The following is a 23,153-nucleotide window of genomic DNA, read 5'->3' as shown; positions in this document are numbered from 1 at the left end:
GATAGGCAGTAGCTTATCTGGCCACATCTTTTTCATCAACACAACTCTATGATCAAGATGTAATGACCTGCGTAGGTAACATTACTGGCCAATACACGTTTGGAGGGGATATTGCACTGCGTACTTAGGACGAGGACAAGATGCAAAGGAAGCAATACAACATCATGTACAAAGAGTGATAAAACGTTTATTCAAGCTAGGTAAACTGCAGGCTCTAAAAGGAAAGAGGCAGTACGAACCGCAACCTTTGTCGGTCGCACAAGAACAAGCAATGCATACCACACTGCTCTCTCGAGAAAAAAGTACACAAGGGCAAACTAATTTAGACCATAAGGACTTAACATAGCTGGCAGCCAAAATGATCAACACGAAAACAACATATCAAACAAATAAGGGCTTCATGTAAGGAAAAGTAACAGAGATCCGTACATCGAAGAATGTAAATTAGCTGACAGCGTAGAAAGGTGTAACGTTTAGGGAATCAAACGCGCTGTGACAACGTGGATGACGGAGGGAAAAAATTACCAGCAAGAGTTAAGGCAAAGGTGAGAATATACAACAGTACTACGCAGATGACAGAACAGAAAATCGCAATTAACCAGATTGAAAGTGAAGAACAGGGAGCTAAACTTGCAATAACATGAAAGTTGGAAGCACGATCATAGGAAGGGAAACAAGAAACATTAAGAGCTTGGGAAAACATAAAACAGATTGTGAAAGATTTGAAGAATTTAGGCACAAAGAAAAAGCTGAGTACATGTAAAATGATCGTAACGTGTTATTTTTCAGCGGACTTAAAAGAAAGTCCCTTACGTTGTTGGATGGATTAGCATTGCAATGCAAATATCTAATTTCAGCTTTCAGTTGTCCTATAACATGGTGTCAGAGTCGGGAATTGGAGCGAGCAGCGGTGCAACAGAGACTTGGTCCAAGATCCAGCCCAAGTCGAAAGGTTCGGCCATTCCGCCCAGATGAAGGCGCTCCTCCGGGCTTGGATTAATCTCTCCAGCTTTCATAAGCGTAGGTGGGCGAGGACTGGCGTCGGCATCGCAGGTGCAGAGTCCCGAGGGGCCGGCCTCTTCTTTGTCCTCGTGACTGGGATTTGGCATACGACGCTTGGAAGCTCGGGGATCATCTATGAAGAGAAATGGGCAAAGGTTGAGAACAAAAGAACAACTCTCCGCATCAAATCAACTAAGAAACACTATATTTGCGTATAACGAAGTAAAAATGAGGCGAGGCCTATATCCTGCACCTGATTTCGGTGTCTGTCATTCTACTGATATCTACAACTTTTGCACGACGGTAATACAGAATGTTTACCAAGCAATGCCAATGAATAACGCGCTGTTGTTAAAGTGACACCATAATGCGCATATTAGCTTGTAACCAAGGCCGCAGTGTGAGAACGGTAATCGAAGAAGTGCGCCAAAACAAGCGGAAGAGGTTGCTTGGCGCATGGGAATCATGACAGCACTTGCTAGCGATTCCCATTTGGGCCAGCAAGGCGCTATTACCCATTCGGAGCTAGAGCGAATCCAAAACGCAAACTCGACGACAGGACACTGGAATCCCAGATAAGTGGCTACCTAGCACCATGGTAATTGTGCTGACGGCAGGTTATCGATCTCGCAGAACAGAAATCCCGTCTAATGAACAAAACTAGATTAACATAAGGACAGACTAGTACTCCTTGGATGTCAGCGACAAGGTCCTATCAGCGAGAAGAGCTTAGTTTAAATTATGGTTTTCGCAATAAAATGTCGCTTCAATTTGCACTTAAGTGGACATTGCGTTGTCGGAGTCCTACAACAGAAAATGGCCACCTAATGGGGCGCGGTATAAAACTGACAGCAGTGCTAAGCTGGCAGACGCGCAGTGTTCAACCGGTGGCAAGCCTTTCGGGTATAGACACAGGAGTGAAGAATTCTTCACTTAGAACTGAAGTGCACCAGTTACAGACGTTGCCACGCAAGAATATGAGAACTGGTATATTTTCACATATGAATTTCGATGAACCCAAGCTGATTGCTACGGCAAAAAAGAAACGACGAGCGGCATTTGCGACTAGAGTTGTTTTAAACTTAACGTAATTAGTGAGCGCAATGAACAAGATGGCGAGAACGATCAAAAACCGTATACCGAACCCTGTTCGATGAAAAGAACAGGTCAGCGACTCCGCCATGTCAGCGAGAATGTTGTGATGACTATAAACTCTTAATCTGAATACATTTTGTTTGAAACAAAATTTTCGATAATTTGCACTCGATATAATAGTGCGACTTTTTTCCCCTGCAACCGAAAACCCCGCTACGCAATGTAGCACTGCCAGAGTCGGACGGCAGCATTAAAACTTGAACATGCACAGAGAGCATAGCAACAGCTGAGCTTTACTGCAAGCCATGTATGCACACTGAGAACTGAACTCAAAATATTGATTGCCCGAAAAAGAAATCGCGACCAGAAAATCCGTATCCTAAGTGCTATTGCTGGAATAATACGAAAATACTAGTGCCACCAGGCACAAGTTTTGTGACCCATGAACTCAACCTCTAAATAAGCATCAACACAGAGCTACTTTACACATCAGTCTCTGAACACACCGTGACCGAATTTTAATAAATGTTAGAAATAAGATATTGGGGCCCTTGGGCTACGGTGTTATACCTGCAATCAAGAGCAATCAAGAGCTTAGAAGTCTATTACTTACCTTTAAATTCCTCTCGCAGTCCACTGGTAATCTTGCGGTTCTTGTTGGATCTGATGCGTTTTCTGGATTTCTTGTGAGTGCCTTTGCGACCGGCCTTTTCTTTGCCATCTCCTTCCTCTTCTGAATCGCTAGCGTTGACCCACGAACACTCTTGAAGGAGGCGCGACAGCATCAGGCGTTTCCAGATGCCGAGGTCTTTGGTGCTCATGTCAATCTCGAATATTTTCTCCCTGGCTTCGTTCAAAATACGTTTCACATTCATCTCCATAATGAAAGGCAGAGAAATGCTCTGTGAAATATCGCAACGAATACAACCTCTAGCAATTGCTACCCAGCTTCCTCGGCTTCAAAACCTGAACTGACACAAGTCTTGGAGATTTTCACGTGTATAGGAAAGGGTCGCTGTTGATAAGAGTGGCTGTTTCCGTAGAAAACCAACAGGCCCAACTTCACGGCTTCTCAAGAGTAAATTGCTGTAACGTCAATAGGCTTTGCCTTCAGTGCACAAAGGAGAACATGGGTTCCATGGCAGATCAGGGTGATAAGATGCCAATTGCGTGCAGTTTCCCAGTGACCACTGGAACCAGATACCAGAGGTATTGAGGACAGCTAACTCTTCCTATGTTCCGGGAAGTGTAGGAATGGAGACCTCATTTTTAAGAGGTCATCCTTTATCCCAACAGTCTTTGTGTGCTCTTTTACAAAGAAAAGGGCTTGCCCATGTTTTAAACCGGGGAAGTGGAGGCGATTTCCTCTGCCTTCGAAGGTGTGATAAGAAATTCCTTAGAAGCGAGTGGCACAGTCATTCTGGAGCTTCAGAGGCATTCGCACAGCTGTCATAATGGTGTCCGAGCGGCAACGGGGAAATCTAAATGGAGACAGGTTTTTTCATGTTTGCTGGCAGGAGTTCCGGAATTTTATTTTTCTCAGATTGGCAGAATATTGTAATCTTAGTCAAGCGTTCGACAGAATCCTGTCTGGCGGGGGAGGGGGAGCATAGTAGTTGAATAAAATGTACACTGGCCAAGAATTGTTTTAAAATATCGCGTTTCTGGACCCATACGGGTCCCTTGTTCACAATGAAAATGGGCGGAATTGGCCACCTGATATATGCGCACTTGACCGCGCAGTGAATGGGCGTAGTTATTCGGGAGATTACCTTTCGTCCTGTTAATAACGTTATCCGCAGTCTGTATATGAAGAGATTCTAAAACATGTTACGATAAATGTTAAATTATATCTAAGATTGTGGCGTTTTCAAATTCAATTGTGTGCTTCATTTCTTGAACATGCTCTGCCAGTGGTAATCCGTTGTTTCTATCTCTGCTTCGTGTCTCTTATGCGTAACTAATACAAAGTCTCTTGGAAGAACAATACCTATGGCAATGAAGAATGCTCTGCCGATGCCCCAGTAAATTACGGCACGATAGCAGCAGCAGGCATTTTTGTCTCAGTATATTAAGCTTCGACAGATGCGATTGCCTTAAGACGACTCACCAGCTACAAGGGAACTCAGCGGCTAACTTTTTCTGTCGATAGATGGCAGCACTTATAAGTAACACAAAAAGCAGGTAAGTGATATTTCATCTCCAGGGGAATAAATTCCATCCGCGGCACAAAAGTATTCTTTCCTCTGCGCAAAAAAAGTAGATCTAATTTGCCTTTAAAACAGCGCAACTTACTCTATAAACGTGGAAGGTATTCTTAATGAATGGAAGAGAGCTTTTTCTGGCCTCCATTTTACATCTGAAAACCCAAACGGCTCTCAGATTAGATTCTTAGACATGCTGGTTAGCTTCAGCGACAACCACACCTGCTGGGCTTACGAGCTCAGAACAAAAGGACCGCTGTTGCGATTTTTTTCCGGTCATTCTAAAATTGTAAAACGAGGTGTGGCAACTTCTTGCCTGAAACTAGGTATAAAAAATCATGCCCCCACTTGATTATTTACAGCATTAATCAACAGGTTTCCCGACTGAGGGCTCGCGGCTATCCGGAATAATTTCTTGGATTCATTGCTGAATGCTTGCTAAGAGAAGTTTTTGGGTCCCATAAGACTAAGAAACTGAGCTATGAAGGACGCCCCGTTGTGACGCCGTACATTCATAACATCTGCCACAGAATAAGGAAGACAGCTAACAAGTACGGAGTTGAAGTGGTTTTCTCAGCTCCCAATAAGCTCCTTTGAATGTGCAGAAAGGTTAACAAGAATGAAGGCTACAAAAAGAAACCTGGGTGCAACTTCAAAAACGAAATAACCTATGTAGAGTGTGAAGAAAACGTCATTTATAGCATTCCACTTAGCTATCAACGAACCTACGTAGGTCAAACGTGTAGGTGCCTGAACAAGGAGCTTAGAGAGCATGAAAGATTATGCAACAATTTGCAAAATCCGGCAATCAGGTACCACATTGCGCACACTGCAAATGCACCCCGATACTAAAAATCTCCAAGGTGATAGGTCAGGCCAGAAACAGGCGGGAAGGCGAATATATCGAAGCTTACGCTATGCATGTTGCTCCAGATAAGCAATGCATCCGCTCCCCTTTGGTGATGCTAGAGAGAAGTGAACTAAAGTACCTCAAGAATAGTAATCTTCTGCTGATGTAAGGCACGTGTTCATCGTTTTTTAAATTTAATTATCTTTTTCCCTTCAAATCACTCTTGTCAGCGCCGTGCGTTCTTCCTTCTTCTGTGTATGATATGACGTTATTATGAGTATATAATCATGTTTCTTTTGAGAATAAAGAGTTGTTAGAAAGCGCTTCTTCCTATGTGTTCTTCCCTTTTCGTATTATGATAGCGCTCACTAATACATTCAAGAACGCATTTTCAACTAGCCCCAGTAGTAGCTCTTTTGACTCGAATTGCAAAGTGAGTCTTTCGCCGCTCAATTTCGCTGGGCGTTCCTTCTTCATCTTTGTCCCGCGTGACACGGCGCATGCGCACAGCTGTGTCAGCTGTTGCGCGCCGCAGGCAGCAACAGCTTCTCATCACGTGAGCAACCCACGTGACCAACGGCCGCACCACGTGAACAGCCCGCATGACCAATGGCGCCGCCACGGAGCTCAAGTGGTGCCACGCTTTGAAGGGTCGAACAGGTAGCGTAGTGTAGCTATCGCTACAAAAAGAGAGGAATGGTGTCGGCTGATATTTCCATATTTATTTAAGTTGCTTTGCGAGATGACATGAAAGACCGACATATGTAAAACCACAATTTTTCTAGCTATTTACCTCTGATCTGTAAAAAAATAAGACCCAAAAAATAAAATCTGGACCAACAATTACTCTATTCACAAAACAAGAAAACGCTGCCACAAATGCATTAAAATCGATTTGTATTTAGACACGCTATAGAGTCTGAAAGTTTCGATGTAATTCCTACATACAATGTCAGTGGTGAACTCTCTTAACGATCGTAGGTGCATGTCTGAATCTTACGTATGAAACCCACGGCGTATCAACAGGTACAAACCGGCCACCTGGTCCTAGCGAACGCTCGTGGTTATGCTGTATACGTCGTAAGAGATATCGCGCAACGGCAATGCAGCTCCATTAATATATAACCTCGCAAAGCATTAATGTAATGTTTAATGCCAGAAAAGTGCATTTTACCCTGCATGCCTCTTAACTGCACATTTGTGGAATCATTGAAGCGTGTTCTGCCCAAGCGATACCAACACGGTACGCACTATATCAAGAAATAAGTCCTTGTTCTTTGGTGCAGTGAAGCGGTCTATACACTTTCGTCAGCGACTACACTTCGATACAACATAAGAACGCAGCGGCTTATGCCCGTGACAGGACCACATTACAGACAATGGCGCCGGCCGTTGCTCATCACCCTGCAGCACAAGAATGCACGGAGTGGCGCCACAGTCAATAAAAATGTTCAATTCCTTTCCATAGAAGGAAAGGATAACCCTCTTTCATAAACCACTCCTTCTTTTGTCCCACTACCAGTGTCAGGAAAATCGGCCCGCGCCGTTCGGCTGGAAGGTGTCCTTTGACATGGAAAATCCACTGCGTTCTTAAGCTGTGCCTACCCTTTTCGGGGGTTCCATTCTTAAGGTTATACAATTTTTTCGGACCAGAAAACCATGAAACACGACAGCTGTTTTAACTTTTAAGTTATTTGGGCAGGAAACATCAGTATAAAATTCCCATACTTCTTATTACCTAACGCAAGAAAACTTTTAATTCAGTGTAGTCCGCACGCGTTGCTGCTTTGAAAAGTATCGATGGTATATTTTTCTCCTAGAACTCAGCTAATGTCTCTATCCTATGCTAGTTCTCAGATATTAGCCACCAAAATAGCACGCCAATCCGCATAATATTTGTACTCATCTTTCTTGCACACAATAAACTTACACCACGTGTGCACCGGCACTTTCGAGCACCACGTAAATCAGTGGGATGTTTTAAACCTACAATTATTTCAAAAATATTTTCCCTACCACTTTTCCACGAAGTGTACACGGTTAGCATGCCGTACTCTGCCAAATCTCGCCTGTAAAGAACTTCCCGCAATGACAACAAACCGTTATCGCCGTCCGTAACAAATCAATGAAATGTGCACAACATTTGAATTCACGCTGCAGTTAAAGTTGCTCTGCACCACTCTCGTCATGGTGAATGGCGTGCAAACTAGAAACCCTTGTTCACATTTTGTGGCCTAGGTGAGTGTATATAGGTACTGAATTCTTTAAGCGAACAGAATTTCGATCTTTATGACGTCGCAGGTTTCCTACCGTATATATCGAAATATTCTGCAGGGGGCGCGAAATAACATCGCAGAACAAGGCAGCGGGCTTCAAAAAAAGCGCACCAAAAGAGAGCAGTGAGAAAGCAGCAAAAGAAAAACTGCAGCAACGAGAAAAAACACCACAGTTAAAATGTAAAAGTTGCGCTGTGATGGGTGCATCGCTATGCTATGAAATTCTAAGCGCACACGCAGATTGTAACAACTAATAAACAGAAGGCTGGTTTCGATGTCGGCGTAAATGTGTCGTATACATTAGGAAAACTCGTCGCTGGTGCATTCCCATGGCTCCAATTACCAATCGTAGATGCAAGTTGTAGACGAAACTAAAAGGTATTTTACACGTGGCGTCCCGGGCGCCATCTTTGGCTGGCGTAGTCAGCCAAGAAAAGCTCCTTTGTCCGGTGCCCTGGGGACTCTACTAATAATGGTGCTCTTGCGATTACCGGAGCTGTCTTGGCATTGAAGGCGCTGTCATCTGCAACGTTACGCGGTTTACTTTTGTTCGCTTCTCATGTTGTATGAGAACTGGTCTTTATGCTGACCTCTTTTTCTTGTCTCTTTTCAACGTAAGCTCATGTAGCAGCATGCTGGACTTCAAGACAAGCTTGAGCGATTTGGTGAAACACCCGGCTGATTGATCGCCAGTTACGGGTATGTCGGCCTTCAAAACACGCAGTTATCATGACGTCTTGGGAAATAAAACTTGAAACTTCAAAAAATTTTATAAATCTTTCATAGGCTCCTTGAAGCACTCAACAACCGTTAAAGAATGCCGGCCGCATTGCTCAACTTTGGAAAGTTGATTTATCGCAAGGTGCTCCAAAGCAAGCGATGTCTTTAACCCAGTGTCAAATGCTGCACCACAAATGTGTCGTTGCGTTTGCCCCATCTTGAAAAAACCCCGAGTACGGAAGCCCTGACGCGACTGCCTGGTTTCAGATGCCATCTATCGAATGCCCCAAGCGGATTTGAGGTGACCCTTCGATGGGGAGGCGGTAGGGTGAGGAGGGAGGTCATATACTTTGCAATTAATTTCAGTGTATTTATTCGCCGAAAAAATGGCATCGTATAGTTTTACAACAAAAATATCCTGCAGCATCTATGGGTTTGGCAGTTTTCCCAAGGTTGGCTGGCTGCCCTCTTGAGCAAGTTGATGTTTTTTTTTTCCTCTCGGCGCGTACAGTGAGTTGCACGCAAAACTGCTCTGCCCCCTCCTTGAGGCCGATTTACTCGACGGACCGTTTGCCCACGGAAGAACTCTGCTCACGCTCGATAAGGCTTATGATTGGCCCCGTAGGGAGAAAGAGTGCAGCATGTCTAATCCGCCACTACTCCGTCCATCATCTTTACATGGGGCTAAACGAACAAGGCGCAACATCCACTGTCAATCGCCGTGGACGTTTACCGACATTGTTGGCCACTTGGCGTAAACTAGGTGGATCGGAAGTGGGAGGTCATGTGGCGCCTGATACGCGGGCCAAAAATCCGTCGTGTGAATCGGTCTTGTGGGCATGCCTCTCAGGTGATGTGTTCTCGGCGTCTTTGTGGAAAGTAGGACACTCCTGCCGTACACCTGTCTTCGGTATTGTTCATCCAGCACTGTCCTTATGAGAGAGACCACTATGAGCGCAACGGGCCTTCCACCCACATAATGGCTTAGGAAAAAAAAAACTGCAGAAGCAGCACATAATATCCTAAGCAGCGGCAATATATGGCGTACAGAGCAGCGCTACCAAAAAGCCTAAACTATTTTGCATCTTTATAAAGACTAGCAGAACGATGCAAAAATGAAATTAACACTAATAAGAATTGGAGATCTACACAAATAAACCCAGAAAAATAGGTACACTTCAAAACAGACGAAAATTATCGACACATCATAATAAAATGCTAGTACGTGTCTCTATTTTTGAAATGCAAAAAAAAAAAATTCTTTTGAAGTTCTGAGACTGTAGGCAGGCTCCCACTGTCTCTGGTGTGTGTGTGGTGTGTGTGCGCGAGCGCATGTGCGTGTGTGTGTGTGTGTGTGTGTGATACCGGTGTAAAGATCTTTATGCGCTGTATAAAGCAGTAGTGGTAGTTGTTATTGTTGTTGCTGTATTTGAAGCTGTAGCAGTAGTGTTAGTCGTAGTAGTAGTATTATAGTAGTGGTAATAGTAGTAGCAGCGGTTGATTAAAAATAAAAATAACACCGAAGCACAAGATTATTGCTTGTCCCGGCGTCTGCAAAACTATTGGAATTGCTAAAAGGGTCATTACGTGAAAAGCGAGAAAGTAAATTAGAAAACAACAAGTGCTGCAAACCAATTTTGAGAAAAGATAAAGTCAAACATAACTATTCATCACTTCAGCTTAGTCTTGCCATAAATTTATTTTCATAGTGAGGCCGTTCAATTTTATTATGTGTGCTTTTTTTGGCGGCATCTGTGGAACTAAAGGAAGATTTCCAGATAATTTTGTTTGCTGCCTGTGAGACAAGCTGTCTATGCGTGCCCATAAAGTCTGATACCAATGTGCTTAAATTTCCCTAGCATGCAGTAATCGACAAAAGTTCGCGGGAAGCAGATTTGCGGAGAAAATTTCTGCGTTCTCTCGCCTTCCGGTAAGTCAGATGGCGTTCTTCAAGCAGAGGGAACATGACTGACTCGTCACGCTTCTATGCATTTCGTTCTTCTGCTGTGCCTAAGAGCCCCGTAATATAAATATTTTTTTCCATGAATACGCATCCTTCAAACTTTTGTTCATGACTGTACCTCTGTTGCAATGGCTGGAATGACAGATCTGTTGTACAATTACTTGAAAGTTGATATCCTGACGTAAACATTACAAGTGTTTGAAACGTCTGGCGTCGATTTTTGGGCGCTTAAAGTATTAACTAAAATTAAAAGAGAATAAGATGTTGAGGAATAATTCCTGCAAGTTGAAGCTAAAAAGACCAATTAAAACTCCCCGAATGGCCGGTTTGCTAGATCGCGGCCCTTTTGGCGAGGCTACTGCTCGCCTCCGGCCGTGGTCAGTTTTGTGCGCATGTGCAAAGCGCGGGTTGCGCGGGGCGCAATCTTCGCGTTGGCAGAAGTGGCCCCCTTAAGCAAAACAGAGGAACGAGGTATTGGGCCTGGATGCTAAGACGCTTGCGCCGTGCCTCTGGTTCGGCACCGCTAACACGGGACACGACATTCGCGCCACAGATGTTGCGAATGTAAGCGTAATATTCTCACAGAAACTAAGTACAAGCATTACTTTAGAACTGAAATGCGTTAGTGAAGCAATACGATGGGTTTTACAGAGTTTAGTTCATGTGCTTCAGAATTCAGCGAGCGGGCGATATCCGTTCGTAGATCTTGCCCCTTATACTTTACGGGGCTCTCCAATCAGCTAAATTTATTGGCCGTGCAGAACCATTTTTTGAAGCGAAATGCTCCACTACGCCAGTTTTTCCAGTCATCAGCGGGGCCGCAAGTTTGAACTTGATTGTAGCTGAAGGTCAAAGAAGGAAATGACCCCAGTCTCATATATTTCAGTCGACATGCGAACAGCGCCCGTAAGGAAGGAAGAACGAAATAAACTATTAGTTTTAAGCACAGGAAATACGCCTGTCTCTCATATATCTCAGTGAACACCCGAATCGCGTCGTAAGAGAAGTAAATTTAATTAAATTTGTTTTTAAGCCAAAGACATAACGCCTACCTCATATAACTCGCTTGATATCCGAACCGGCTTGAGCGGAGCAAAATGAAAGTTAGTTCTTAGAAAAGAAAATGACGCCTTTCTCGCATTGTTCTATTTCCTTTTCGCCTCAAAAAACAATTTTCATTTTCAATTTCGCTTTCTGAATGTATCAGCGCAGTTTAGAGATTGTAACTGGATTCGGTTCCATATAGCCGCACAAAGAGCAATAATACAGTTGTAAATAGCACCGAAGCCATATTATATATTTACTGTCTTGTGTGGACTCCTTTAGTGCCGTTTTAAATAAACCAACATGTTTAACGAATAAAAAAATGCTTACTACTGTGTGTATGCGAGTATGGCCACCTACGGAAACCGCCGGTCGCTTGACCACAAACGCAGACGTGAAGATCCGCATTTTCTCTTTCAACCAGGGCTCAATAGAGACAAACCACCAGCATTTTTTATACGCCAAGAATACTTATTTACCAGGATGTACACACATTCTCTCTGCGAGCCCGTAATATCAAAATCAATCCTTATGTACATCGCTTGCATCAAATACCGACTACTACAATCTGCAAGTGCGTGGCTTCATTTCACAGAGATACTAGCACTTTCCGAATTACAAGCATGTAAATAAACAGTGGAGTTATGTCTAGGTACTCGTGATACACGACGTTATCAGTGACTTGAGAACGAAACGCAGCATAAATAAATATCTCATACAGAACGAGACAGAGGTGTAAAAGAAGAAAAAAAAGAGAAATTAGGAATAATAAATAAAAACCCACGCACTGACGACATAGATTCTTTATGCTCACAATTTCTTTTCTTCGGTTTGTTTTCATTTGGAAGCCACTTGTTTTCATTGGAAGCCACTTTGTGGTTATCAACATCGCGCTGAGGCTCTTTCAATCTTCTGGGGAACTTTCCCGTTTCGCCTATGTAAACGTGGTTACAATCACCGCATGGGATTCGGTAGACAACGCCGGGAAAGCGGTTATCTGGCAGGGGGTCCTTGACATTCACCAGCATACTTCCAAGTTTGCTGGAAGGCTCGTGTCCGATGCGCAAGTTATTATTGGCGAAAATACGGGATAAAGCTTCGCTTATACCCCGTACATACGGAATTCCAGCAGTGGCGGTGAAAACCTTACGACTGGAAGAGCTCGGTTGCAAAATATTTTTCTCGATCCGTTTCACAAAATGGTTGGGATAGCCGTTGGACGAAAGTTCTTGGCGTATCATTTGGAGTTCAGCTTGCAAATCTTCTTTTTCTTTGCAGATTCGTGTCGCACGCCTCACCAAAGATGACACAACGGATCTTTTGTGAGCAATCGGGTGATTCGAATTAAAGTCTAAGTACTTTCCTGTGTGCGTAGGTTTCCGGTATACTTTGAAGGAGAGTCCATCGCCCTTGCGTTGTAATAATACGTCGAGGAACGGGAGAATGCCTTGTTGCTCATATTCGACCGTGAACTGTAGTCTCTGCTCGAAAGAATTTCATTGTTGCAATAACCGGGAGACGTCCTGTTTGCGTAAGATGCAAAAACAATCATCTACGTAGCGGTAAAAAAGCTTGGGTTGACGTGTGAATTTACTGAGGACTTCCGTTTCTAATGCTTCCATTACAATATTTGCTGTCGTTACGGAAATGGAGGCGCCCATGGCAGTGCCATGTGTCTGCGAGTAAAACTTTGAGCAATATGTAAAATACGTATTGCTGAGGCAGAGCCGTAGTAAATTAGAAAGGTCTGGGACTTCAAACGGAGTGCGTTCAGCGAGAGTGGTGCCCATCTGCAAAAGCTCTTCGCACTTAGAGACGGCCATGCTGACCGGCACGCTGGTGAACAGTGACGTGACGTCGAAGGACACCATTATATCTTCTTCGTCCAGTTGTACGTTGCGCACCTTTTCAACAAAGTCGCAGGAATTGGCCACATGTGTTGCGGTTCTACCGGCCAAGGGGCCTATTACACTGTGCAGGTAATTGGAAAGGCTGTAAAGTGGTGACCTGCTGAAATCCACGATGGGCCGCAACGGAACGCCTGGTTTGTGGATCTTGGGTAGCCCATAAATCGCAGGCGCGGAGTCGTTTGTGCACAGTAGTTGGTAGTATAACCTCTTCCTGTCCGGGGGCACGAACTTGAAGGTATCTGCCAGGAGCTCTTGTAGCTTCCTTTGAAGCACTCCAGTAGGGTCGCGCGCCAGGGCGGTATATGTTGTTCGGTCCTCAAGCAGGTCACACATTTTTTCCTCGTAGTCTGTCTTGTCTAGCAGCACAGTGGCGTTCCCTTTGTCGGCAGGTAGAACAACAATACCACGGTTGCAGCGCAGATTCCTGATGGCTTGTTTCTCGGGAACTGAAAGCCTTGTCGTGTCTTTCCGCCATTTTGAAAGTATGCCAATGGCGCGGGTGCGTGCTTCATTCCGGACTGCCGACGGCAACCGGTTCACTGCTTGTTCCACAGAGCAGATTACCTTCCTCTTATCCGGTGCACGACCGGTATTGAAGTTCAGACCGCGGGAGAGGACGGATGTCTCGGTGGATGAGGGCTGGTAGGAGGACAAGTTAACCACGTCTTGTTGTACATTTCTTGTTCCACACTGCCGTAAAGCTTGGAGTTTCCTTTCCTGAGACGTCGTGCACTGGCGCTCCCTCAAACTGGCAATAAAGTTGGCGTGTAGTTGAACGTCAATGAAATCACCTTGAATGGTGTGTTCCAGCTGTCGCCGGGCAAAAAAGGTCTCAGTTTCCAAGTTCTTGATGTTTTGACGACATTCTTGAGCACGTGCTTGGACGAGTCTCCGCTCCGCTTGTCGAACGATGTGGTGTCCCCAGGACGTCCGTACCGGTGTCTGCAAACGAAGAGACTTGGGCACCAGGTTTTCTCTCTTGCAAGCCAAATTGAAGTTAAGATGGGATCTGAAAGCGGTGATTCTGGAGGTGAGTGAAACATAGCGGCGTATTCTCGTGACGACGTCTTGTCCAAAAGCACTTCTGTGGCGGACATAGTCAAGGGTTCGACGAAAGCTCGTCTGGTCAGGCATTAGTAGAAGCAAAAGATTACAGTCACTGACCAAGTCAAAGTAATAACAAATTGACGTTTCGGAACTCGTACGGGTTTCTATTTTTTCACCGATTTGCAGTTCCATTCAATTCTTTCTCATATTAAACACTGGATCGTTATCCGGACTAAACTGTCAGACTGCGCCTGGACTGAGTCCCGCAGACGTTTAAATACCAGCGACAGCCAGTATATATAGAGAAATGCTAAATAGTAACTTCGCGTATTTTTTAGAGTGTATACATGTATAAAGAATCCCCCATAAATCAGCTCATTATTCATGCCCATCTTTCTCAGACGTCGGGAGGTATAGTAGGATTAAACTTAAGGACGCAGCGCCTTTTCCCGTCAAAGAACCCCCTACCAGCCAATGGCGTCGTACGGTTCTCATGACCCTCCTGGAGTGACAAAGCAGGGAGTGGTTGATGGAAGGGGATAATCATTTTGCTCTAAGTTGTGTAGAGACACCTCTCTTCATTGTGGCGCCGGTCCCTGCATTATGACGCTGGTACGGCCCTGTTATTTTGTTTCTTTTTTTTCTTCCTTCTCTGCGCCTAGAATTTGCTCCACTCAAAGCTGGCTGTTCACCACAGAGAGCTTCGTTAGTAAATAAATGGGAAGTTTGAGCAGTTATAGCGTGTATACATATGATTCGATATTAATGCGCTTTGTGGCAAAGTCTTCTTCTTTATAGTGGGTAGTGGAAATATAGCGGAGCTATTTTGTTTTTGTTCATTTTTTACAAGTCCGAGGAAAATATCGAGAAAAGTTATTGTTTTAGATAAGTCGGTCTGCCATGTTGTATGGTAAATAAGTAAGCTAAATATCAAAATTTTGGCCGCATTATATTTCCTCCCTTTTTGTTTATTGATTGTTAAAAGCAATTTTTATCCATACTGAACGCAGTGTTTACGTTCTACACGCTCCAAAAGTTGTGTATCTGTTTTCTGGAGGTTTCGAATTTGCGCCAAATTTACCGTGTGACGGGGCTCCATCTGGCGTAAAACTTCTTTCTGGCTATTACACTCTGCCACTAATCTTTTATTTGACTGTGTTCTTGCGAGCAGAATTTTCTCAGAACTTGGGGGAATCTGAATGCTTTTTCTCCTATTTTTCTTCCTTGGCTGTATTAACGCGGCAGCGTTAAAGATCTTGTGTCGCAGAAAAGCGGGTGTCGTCGGCGTCAGCCGTGAGTGCAAATTCCCTCCTCCTTCTGCTCGGAATGTTCGCCACTGCCCCAACAGATAGCGCGCGACGGCAGCGCAAGAAAAGGAAGGGATGCCTGCCACATATTTCGGTGGACAACCTGGACCGCACCGCAAGTTAAGGAAAATGAAACGAAAATTGATTTTAGGAGAAGAAAGTGACGCGTCTGACATATGTCTCGTTCGGGCGCAGCGGGACTGTGCGGGCAAGCAGGAATCACGCGGTGAGCGGCGAACAACGCGGAGGACATCTAAAGCGCGTTCACCACGAAACTTGCGGCTTGCTGTCCGTTCGTTCGGCGCGGAAGCTATGCTGGCGTTCGTGGCATTGGGTTTGTCGAGAATGATGTGCCGACTAACTACGACTGCAACTTGAGTCCCCGCGTTTCGGCAAGGCGCCTGGCAGCGCTTCTGCGTGGTATGCCGCTCTTCGCGTCCGTTTCACCGTATGTAGCAGAGCGATTTGTCTAATGGGCAAGGCGTCGCGCCGAACGGTAGATGGCGTTCCGTGGACTCCCTGACAGTGCGGCAACACGCAGTCGCGTACCACTCTTAAAGACGAGTTTTAAGCGTCCTCCAATTTTTTCTAAATTATTTCAGCTTTCTTTCTTGATCGATATTGTAGTGGGAATTGGTTTCGTTCTTAAGCATCTCCATAGTCCACGAAAAGGAATTATAACTCAGAAGGAACATCACACACAAAAAGGCAAGTCAAACTCAAAAGCTCCACCCAGTCCCCCTTCATCTCTGGACGCCACACAATATGGCATCGTTTGCATAAAAATACAGGTGGCTCACAGGAAGATGGCTCCCCATTCAGGACCACGTGGGAGAACGGCATAGTTCCTTCACTAGTGCGGGAAGCAATGATTCAGGTGACAGCAGTTCAATAATATAGCGGCAAATACACATCAAATGAGGCTATCCATCCAATAGCAGCGTTTACATGAACCCGACAGAGTCGGCTTGCATCGTGTTATATGGTCGAAAACCAGTGACTGGGTTCAAGTAAACGCGAGCTTAGTCGGGTCGGGTCCAGTCAAGTCCGCCGCAGGAAGTAGGTCGACTCACCTCGGCCTTGCCACGATGGGCTATAACCGCTGTCGAATCGAAGAGTTGGGTAGGTGAGAGGATGAATGCGAAGTTGTTATATGCTTGCGCCGCCGCGCCTCCGAAACGTCGGTGTCGTGCCTCAGTCTTGAACGCTGCCACCGCTCGCTCTTAATGCCTTCTCGACGCTCCGTGTCGCTGCAGTTGAGCCGGTCTTAGGGTCCCTCAGAGTTAGCGCTGCCGTTCAGGGTGGAGACAACTTCAACGGCGCCGCCATCTTGAATCACATGGGATCAGCTGCGCTAGCGTTCGTTACGACGCCGCACATTTCTTCCCGAGGTTGGTGAGGAGAAGGGCAAGCAAGCACAAACCGGGATCTATTATCGAATTATAGACTTACCCACAGGTTCGCAAAGAACTCATTAAGGAAGAAGTAGTGTTATGCAAACTCCGAACTGATACATACTTTCCCTTCGGCCTTCTCTATAGGACAAACCCCACGTTATATTCAGAGAAATGTCCTTTTGGTGAGCTATACCAGAATATATTTCATGCTGTGTGGGCATGCGAAAAGAACCGGAAATAGCGATCATCAGAACCGCCACAACTAAGCAAACAGAGGGAATGCTGACCAGGCCATGTCTGGAGGTTGAGAAAACACTGGTGCAACGGGCGAAATATGTGGCCAGCACCAATGTGGTTCTGTACTATGGACAGAACTATTTATATTTTGGTCATAAAATCAAAAATTCATTTTTTCTCTCGAACGCAGCACCAAATTTGTAACGCTATCATCTGTGCTGTAAGTTTTATTCTTTGTTGCTAAAGAGGGGAGGATACGAAAACATAAAATGGCAGCCCTTTTTTCACCATAAGGCTAGTGATTATGAAAGGTAGTGTGCCGCTATACATTTTCCGCCATCAAATAGGGTTGAGGTATTCTGAACCAGTGAACTCTGCGGGAGCATTGGGTGAGTTTGCGCTACTTTGGCATAATTCCCTGTCGGAAAAACCATCATGATTTATGCTGGCATTCATAATGGACATGGTCGCGAAAGTGCCTGGCATGCCGGGAAGAAAGACTTCCATACTGGAACGTGCTGGCAATGCCGGACATTTGTTGGGAAGCTAACTGGGCATGTCGGACACGATGGTGGCCATGTGAACTCATTTGATGCTGGGAGCAGAAAATGTTGGGAGGTTAGTTGAGCACAGAACAAACGATACTGGGCATGCGGGCACCCATAGCGGTGGTGTGTCATGTTAAATTCCGACTGGCAGGTAAGCCGGCACACACCGAGCCAGGGCAGCTAGCGATCGTGTAATTGGCAACGCCATCAATTCTGAACCTGCTGCGCTCGAGCTGGATATCTGCATAGCACGCACGAGTTGACTGCATTCGAGGAATTGCGGTCTTTATACTACCACTTCGACGCTGACTTCTACACTCTCTCTACTTGCGGCTGACGAAAACATAATTTCGAACGACGGCTCGTCTTTATAACATAGGGACTGCAGCTAAGGAACTGTGTAATGCACTAAACATCCCAATAGATGCATCGCAGACCCCTCCCTCTAGAAAAAAGAGAGAGAGAAGACGGAGACAGCCACAGGGCAAACGAAATAGTAGACAGAATTCGTACCGCGTGAAAGCGCGTTGCTTATCTATCAAGACACTGTTTCCTCAAGCATTAATTCTGAACCGCCATCCAAGTATAAAAATATCGTTGTATCGTTAGCTTTTCCTCGCGATATTAGTTGCTGTTGGCAATTTTGCGCCGTCCAAAGCGGTAGAATACCTGCAAAAGTTTGCGTGTAAAATTTGCCTGTGCCCGTCGTGAAGAAATACCAGTCGTTTCGCAAAACACCGAAACTGAAACTCAGCATCGCGTTTTTGCCCGGCAGGGGGCCAGGCCAGCCAGAGGCGTTCGTCACCTCCGTCACTATACCGGCGACGTTATTTTCCCGTCTATTATGGCGTGCGCCGTTGTTTGCGCGGGTGTAACGAGGACGGGTTTTCAGTGTTTAGTGCAGTACCATCCTGCATTGTTGTGTGGCTCGTGCACGTATGTAACCACAGAAGAGTGTAGGTTCGCGTACCGCTGTAAACGCGCCGTACGTGGCAAACAGGGTCAGTGGCAGCCGACGAAGCTTCTTACCATCAGTGTCCCCTTTGTTCTATGTCGTCGCAAAGAAGTCGGTGCAGTCTCAGTTTTGAAATCGCAGTGTATGGACGTTGTTAATGTGCTTCTTATGTGTTAGAATGTGCTCATTGTGTAGCAGGTCTTGTGCCGATGTCTGCGCCAATGGTTCGGTGCCGTTGACTTCGTCACGAACGGAGTTTTCAAGGCAAGAATATTCTCTATAGACACGGATGCAGCTTTCTGTGAAGTTGCCTCTGAAGGAGTGACTATGCAGCGGAAACTACGAGCTCTCACCGCCGGCTCACAAGCTTGCGTCGTTGGTTCGTGAGCGCGTGCGTTTAGCGCGCTTGTGAGAGCCGTTTCGTGCTCGTATTTTCTGCTTCGCAGCCACAGAAAGCTGTCGCCGATTATAATATATGCTGCATGCTTGTAGCGAATCCGTTGAACGGAAACTTTAGTGCGCCTATTTAGCACAATTTAAAATTTCTCAGTTAGTGCAAAAGTAAGCGGCAACGAGAGTACTTGCAGGCCAGCTTTGAAATGCTGCGATTGTGCAACTCGGAGAGTTATTCGCTTGCAATCCTTATCATTAGCTGAAAAGATGCATTATAATTCGGAGCATGTCCATTCAGTTCTCCTGTGTCACAAAAGGAATGCCATAATATACAGGAATGGGCTTCTCTTTACAGGCTTTTAGTATGTGGCGAAGCTTTAGCGCAAGTCTGTCTACCATTTGCTAATCACTGTTAAAAATTGAACACTCATTTGTCGAGCTTTTTGTGTTTCTGCGTCTTTTTCCTCCTGTAAATTTTCATCATCATTGGAATATAAAGGGCGTCACGTCTGTTGCGTGTTACAATGCGTAATTAATGCCTGCGGAATCCTTTCACTCATGCTCGCATTTTGTGTGTGCTGCCTTTATTTTTCAGGGGTTTACTTGGTGCTTTAACAGGTTTTGGCAGTTGTAATGATAACAGAAGTACTTGTGTTGACAGACTGCAATTTTAGGGGAGCTGATTGCGTTAAATATCCTAGTTTTCTCTTTTTCTTTATTCATAACTGAGGGGAATCAATGTTGTGACACATTCTTTCATTTCTTATATCACAATGCTCTCTAATAACGAGTGTTCGCAGGTGGATCGTGGCTCATCGCATGCGGCTCGTCTGCATCCACTTTGGAGCCTACAGCACGGGTCTTGCCTCCTCGTAAAAGTAAACTTTGTGAGTTGTATGGAATGAAAAGGAGCGCGTGAATTCCGGCAAAGTGTTATTTTATGGCTTGTTTCAGGACAGCATTTAAATAAGCTTTTGGATTTCAGTACACATTGGATAATCATGCTGGTTTAAACGAATTGCATTTTAGCCATTACAGTATGTGAAAAATGTTGAACCCTTTGTAGGATTGCGGGATTCGCGTTCCTTTTGCTTCAAGTGCCGGCAAACGAATATGGTACATTACATAACATATTTTACGTGCTCATTACTACCTAACAATAAAACAAACCACTCAGAATGTTTTTCTCTTTTGGTAGTGGTCCCCCTGGTATTCTGTGTGTATTTACAAGCATGGGTATTTACTTTTTTATTTATATATTCATACTCAAAGGCCCCATTACAGGGTATTATTACATGAGGGGTAGACATGAAGTACATCAATAAGGGTTACAGTTGTTCAGTTTGATGTGGCCCGCACTGGTGGGAAAATAAATTTGGAAAAATTGTTGACCGTTTCAGCCTTTTCCATCAGTAAACTGCCTCGAAGCAATCTTCAAATATATTGCAAGTGTTCTTATAGGTAGATAAAACATAGGTATCGCATTTGAGGTCTTTTTAAAAGAAACGAAGTCATTGGTGCAAATGTGTTCACCATTCTTCTACAAAACGTGTGGTCAAAATGGCTTGAAAATGATGTCATTGGATTTTCAGAACCATTCCGAATGCACTTTTACCATTTGTATGCATATCAGGCCAAGCTGGTGTCAAGGGGACCACTTCACTCTTTCCTGCGGCCTTTACAATCACCGCAGAAGCAATGGGAGTTTTTCTCCAGAAGTTACTTCGTTTGCTGTTGCTAGAGGCGTGAAGACCCGACCGCTTGCTCCCTGCCTGTATCTGCGGTGGTGGGTGGCATTCACCTGGTTCGTGCTGTCGGCCACTGGTTCATGGTGAGTGCAACACCGAAATTTAAAAAAAAAACAATGCTGAGCCTGCGCGTCTTCAGTGCAGCCCACATGCGCACAGATTCATCACAAAATGTGCTCGGTGAAAATATTTAAAAGCTGGAATCACTCATTCCTCATCCAGAAGGAAGTACTCTGATGATTTTCTTGCACGTCTCATGGTCCATGAATAAATGATGCTTAATGCTAAGGGGAAGAAAAGGAAAACTCAGATAGTGAGTTTTGAAGCTCACCTAATGAAAATGTACCATCGGGGGCAAAAGTGTCCGCAACGTGCGAGTGGTAAATCCTGTACTGCCATTATTGGCTGCTGGCTTGAGACAATACTTGTAGAGCATAGTCAGACTCACATACACTAACATTTGACTGTCAAATAAATATTGCTGGGAATGTATATAATACTTCATTACTCTGATATCACTTTTCACGTGTCCTGAATTATTTTACCCCCCATATACCTCACAACTTCCCTAAACGAGAGACCTGTATCGATACCTCGAAGGAATACTAATGACTAATGTGTAAGGAAGTGTCAGGAAAAACTGTAATGTTGGTGTTATTGCTGCCGCCGAACTGCTAGATGTTTGAGGACATGAGTTTTCCCAATGAACAGATTTCGGGTTAAGCGCAAGTTTGCTTGTAGGCATTCTTGTCTGCCTAACGTCACCAGAAAGCAACAGTACAAGTTGTGTGTGCTGGCACAGATAGTGACGCGTACTGAGTATTGCAATTTCAGAAATTATGTCCGATGAGTTGTTTAAGCAATAATAAAGAGCGGCCTATTTTGCTGTCGACGTATACATTTAACTTGCAGCATACCCTGAAGAAGCTACCAATAAAATATTTCATTTAAACATTTTTATAAAAGAAGGGCTGAGATTATGGTCAGTTGTGCGTGCGATTGATTGTTCACTGCCCTCTATTTTTTTTTAAATTCAGGAACTTATTAACATGTCAGCATCAGAACCTTAATTTTCAGCTCCTTACATCTTAAGCTATGCAAACTAGCATAAAACATTGCAGTGTGCTTTAATTTACCTATGCTAGGTTGAGAAGAATAATCTTTTTTGGTGTATCTTCGTTTCCTTAATGATATGAGGAAAGTTCATGTTCTTGGGAGGTTTATCAAAAGGGATGAGGAGGCTTTACAAATGCAGGAGAATACACTGTGGCACGCTGGCTATCATTGCCTCTGAGATAAGTCTGTTTGCTAGCGAAGGCCGATTTTATTCAAAGTGCAGTTCTAAACTTTGTCTTGCTGGCAGTTAGCTCGTGCTGGCAGTTATTTTCAACAAATAATTTATGCATTGCCATCTGGGGAAATGGAAGGTCGTGAGACACCGGCAAACATCAAAATGCCTTTCCAAGAGGAGCAGATCTATGCCTCTTGGACGTTACGTGTGTGCAACGTGCTTTCATCGCACCGCGCTCCTGTGGCCAGTGTTGGGGTTTTTCAGTGCCTATTCCATTCACGAATTATATGATGCACTTTGCTTGGGTGCGGCATAAATTCTTGCTAAAGCCACTGTTTTGCAAAGCTAAAGCTGCTGTGCTTGAAATTTCAGGAGCTATATTAATGCTGCAGAATTCTTTACACTTTGAAAATTGCCATGTTAATGCTCCACATGGCACATCATTCTGCACACTGATGCAGACCTGCCAGAAGATGAACTACAAAGGCTGAGAGTCATGACTTTTTGTGAAATGTAAAGTGTAGAACGGTTGACATTTGTGCTTGAAGAATACATGCTATCATGCACAGTCGGACTGAAGGCAAGCATGCACAAACATTAATCCGTTTCAGATTTCTCACATGGCAAAACAAAGGAAAGGGGTCTGATTCACAGTATTTGCATACAGTGCAAAGGATGAAACATACGGGCCTGATGGTTACCAATGACGTGGACCAAACTGGGAGTGAACGCACCTTCTCCTCCTGCCTGAATGGCGGATGCAGCGGTGGGGCAGTGACGACCCCACCGCGATGTGGCAAGAGGCAGAAACAGACTCCTTTGCACAGGCCGTAAGAAATAGAGAACACGTTCCCCTCTAGACCGACTATGGGGAGAGATGCGTGCAGCTTGTACCTTATAAAAGGTTAAAGACAGTCTGCAGGCTACCTGGCGTAGTGAGAGCGGTCAGTGTGTTGAATGTTGTGATGAAAAGCAAAAAAAAGCTGCAGTTTTTGTATGGGCCAACCCAAGAGGAAAACCTCGTGTGCTGGATGTACTTCAGCTTTGGTATATATTATTCTGAGCAGTGCTGGAAGATGTGGACAGAATGATGATGACGCACACGCTATGTTGAACTGGCAACTAAATTTTATTCATGAAGCATTTCTAGATGTTCAATGCAGATA

General features: G+C 44.7%; 2 protein-coding genes across 15 annotated transcripts in view; one reads left to right on the top strand and one right to left on the bottom strand.

Moving 5' to 3' along the window:
* Positions 1-23,153, top strand: part of LOC144121544 (uncharacterized) — a 75,318-nt gene that overhangs the window by 39,336 nt on the left and 12,829 nt on the right. For 8 of the 14 annotated variants that reach the window (XR_013312636.1, XR_013312635.1, XR_013312637.1 and 5 more), the window contains 2 exons: positions 19,749-19,835; positions 20,582-20,779. Coding sequence is in view for 5 of the 14 variants with exons in the window: in XM_077654807.1 (XP_077510933.1) it covers positions 19,749-19,824 (76 nt within the window). In the remaining 9 variants the exon portion in view is untranslated. Of the gene's footprint in view, positions 1-18,458; positions 18,820-19,748; positions 19,836-20,581; positions 20,780-23,153 lie in introns of those variants that run through there. The other 6 variants (XR_013312638.1, XR_013312639.1, XR_013312640.1 and 3 more) reach the window with 6 other exon arrangements.
* LOC144118393 (uncharacterized) lies at positions 763-2,972 on the bottom strand. The gene is made up of 2 exons (XM_077651340.1): positions 2,711-2,972; positions 763-1,135 (listed from the first exon to the last, which is right to left on the bottom strand). The coding sequence occupies exons 1-2, from the start codon at positions 2,970-2,972 to the stop codon at positions 870-872; spliced, it is 528 nt and encodes a 175-aa protein (XP_077507466.1). The 3' UTR covers positions 763-869.

Source organism: Amblyomma americanum, chromosome 2, assembly GCF_052857255.1.
Source record: "Amblyomma americanum isolate KBUSLIRL-KWMA chromosome 2, ASM5285725v1, whole genome shotgun sequence".
In the NCBI taxonomy this organism is placed as follows: domain Eukaryota; kingdom Metazoa; phylum Arthropoda; class Arachnida; order Ixodida; family Ixodidae; genus Amblyomma; species Amblyomma americanum.
The sequence above is the reverse complement of the archived record's forward strand: the minus strand, read 5'-3'. Positions and strand labels throughout refer to the sequence as shown.

Coding starts and splice junctions, on each gene's coding strand:
- LOC144118393 (XM_077651340.1), bottom strand. CDS start 2,972: ATGAATGTGAAACGTATTTTGAACGAAGCCAGGGAGAAAATATTCGAG. Junction 1,136..2,710: donor ACTGCGAGAGGAATTTAAAG/GTAAGTAATAGA, acceptor TTCTCTTCATAG/ATGATCCCCGAGCTTCCAAG.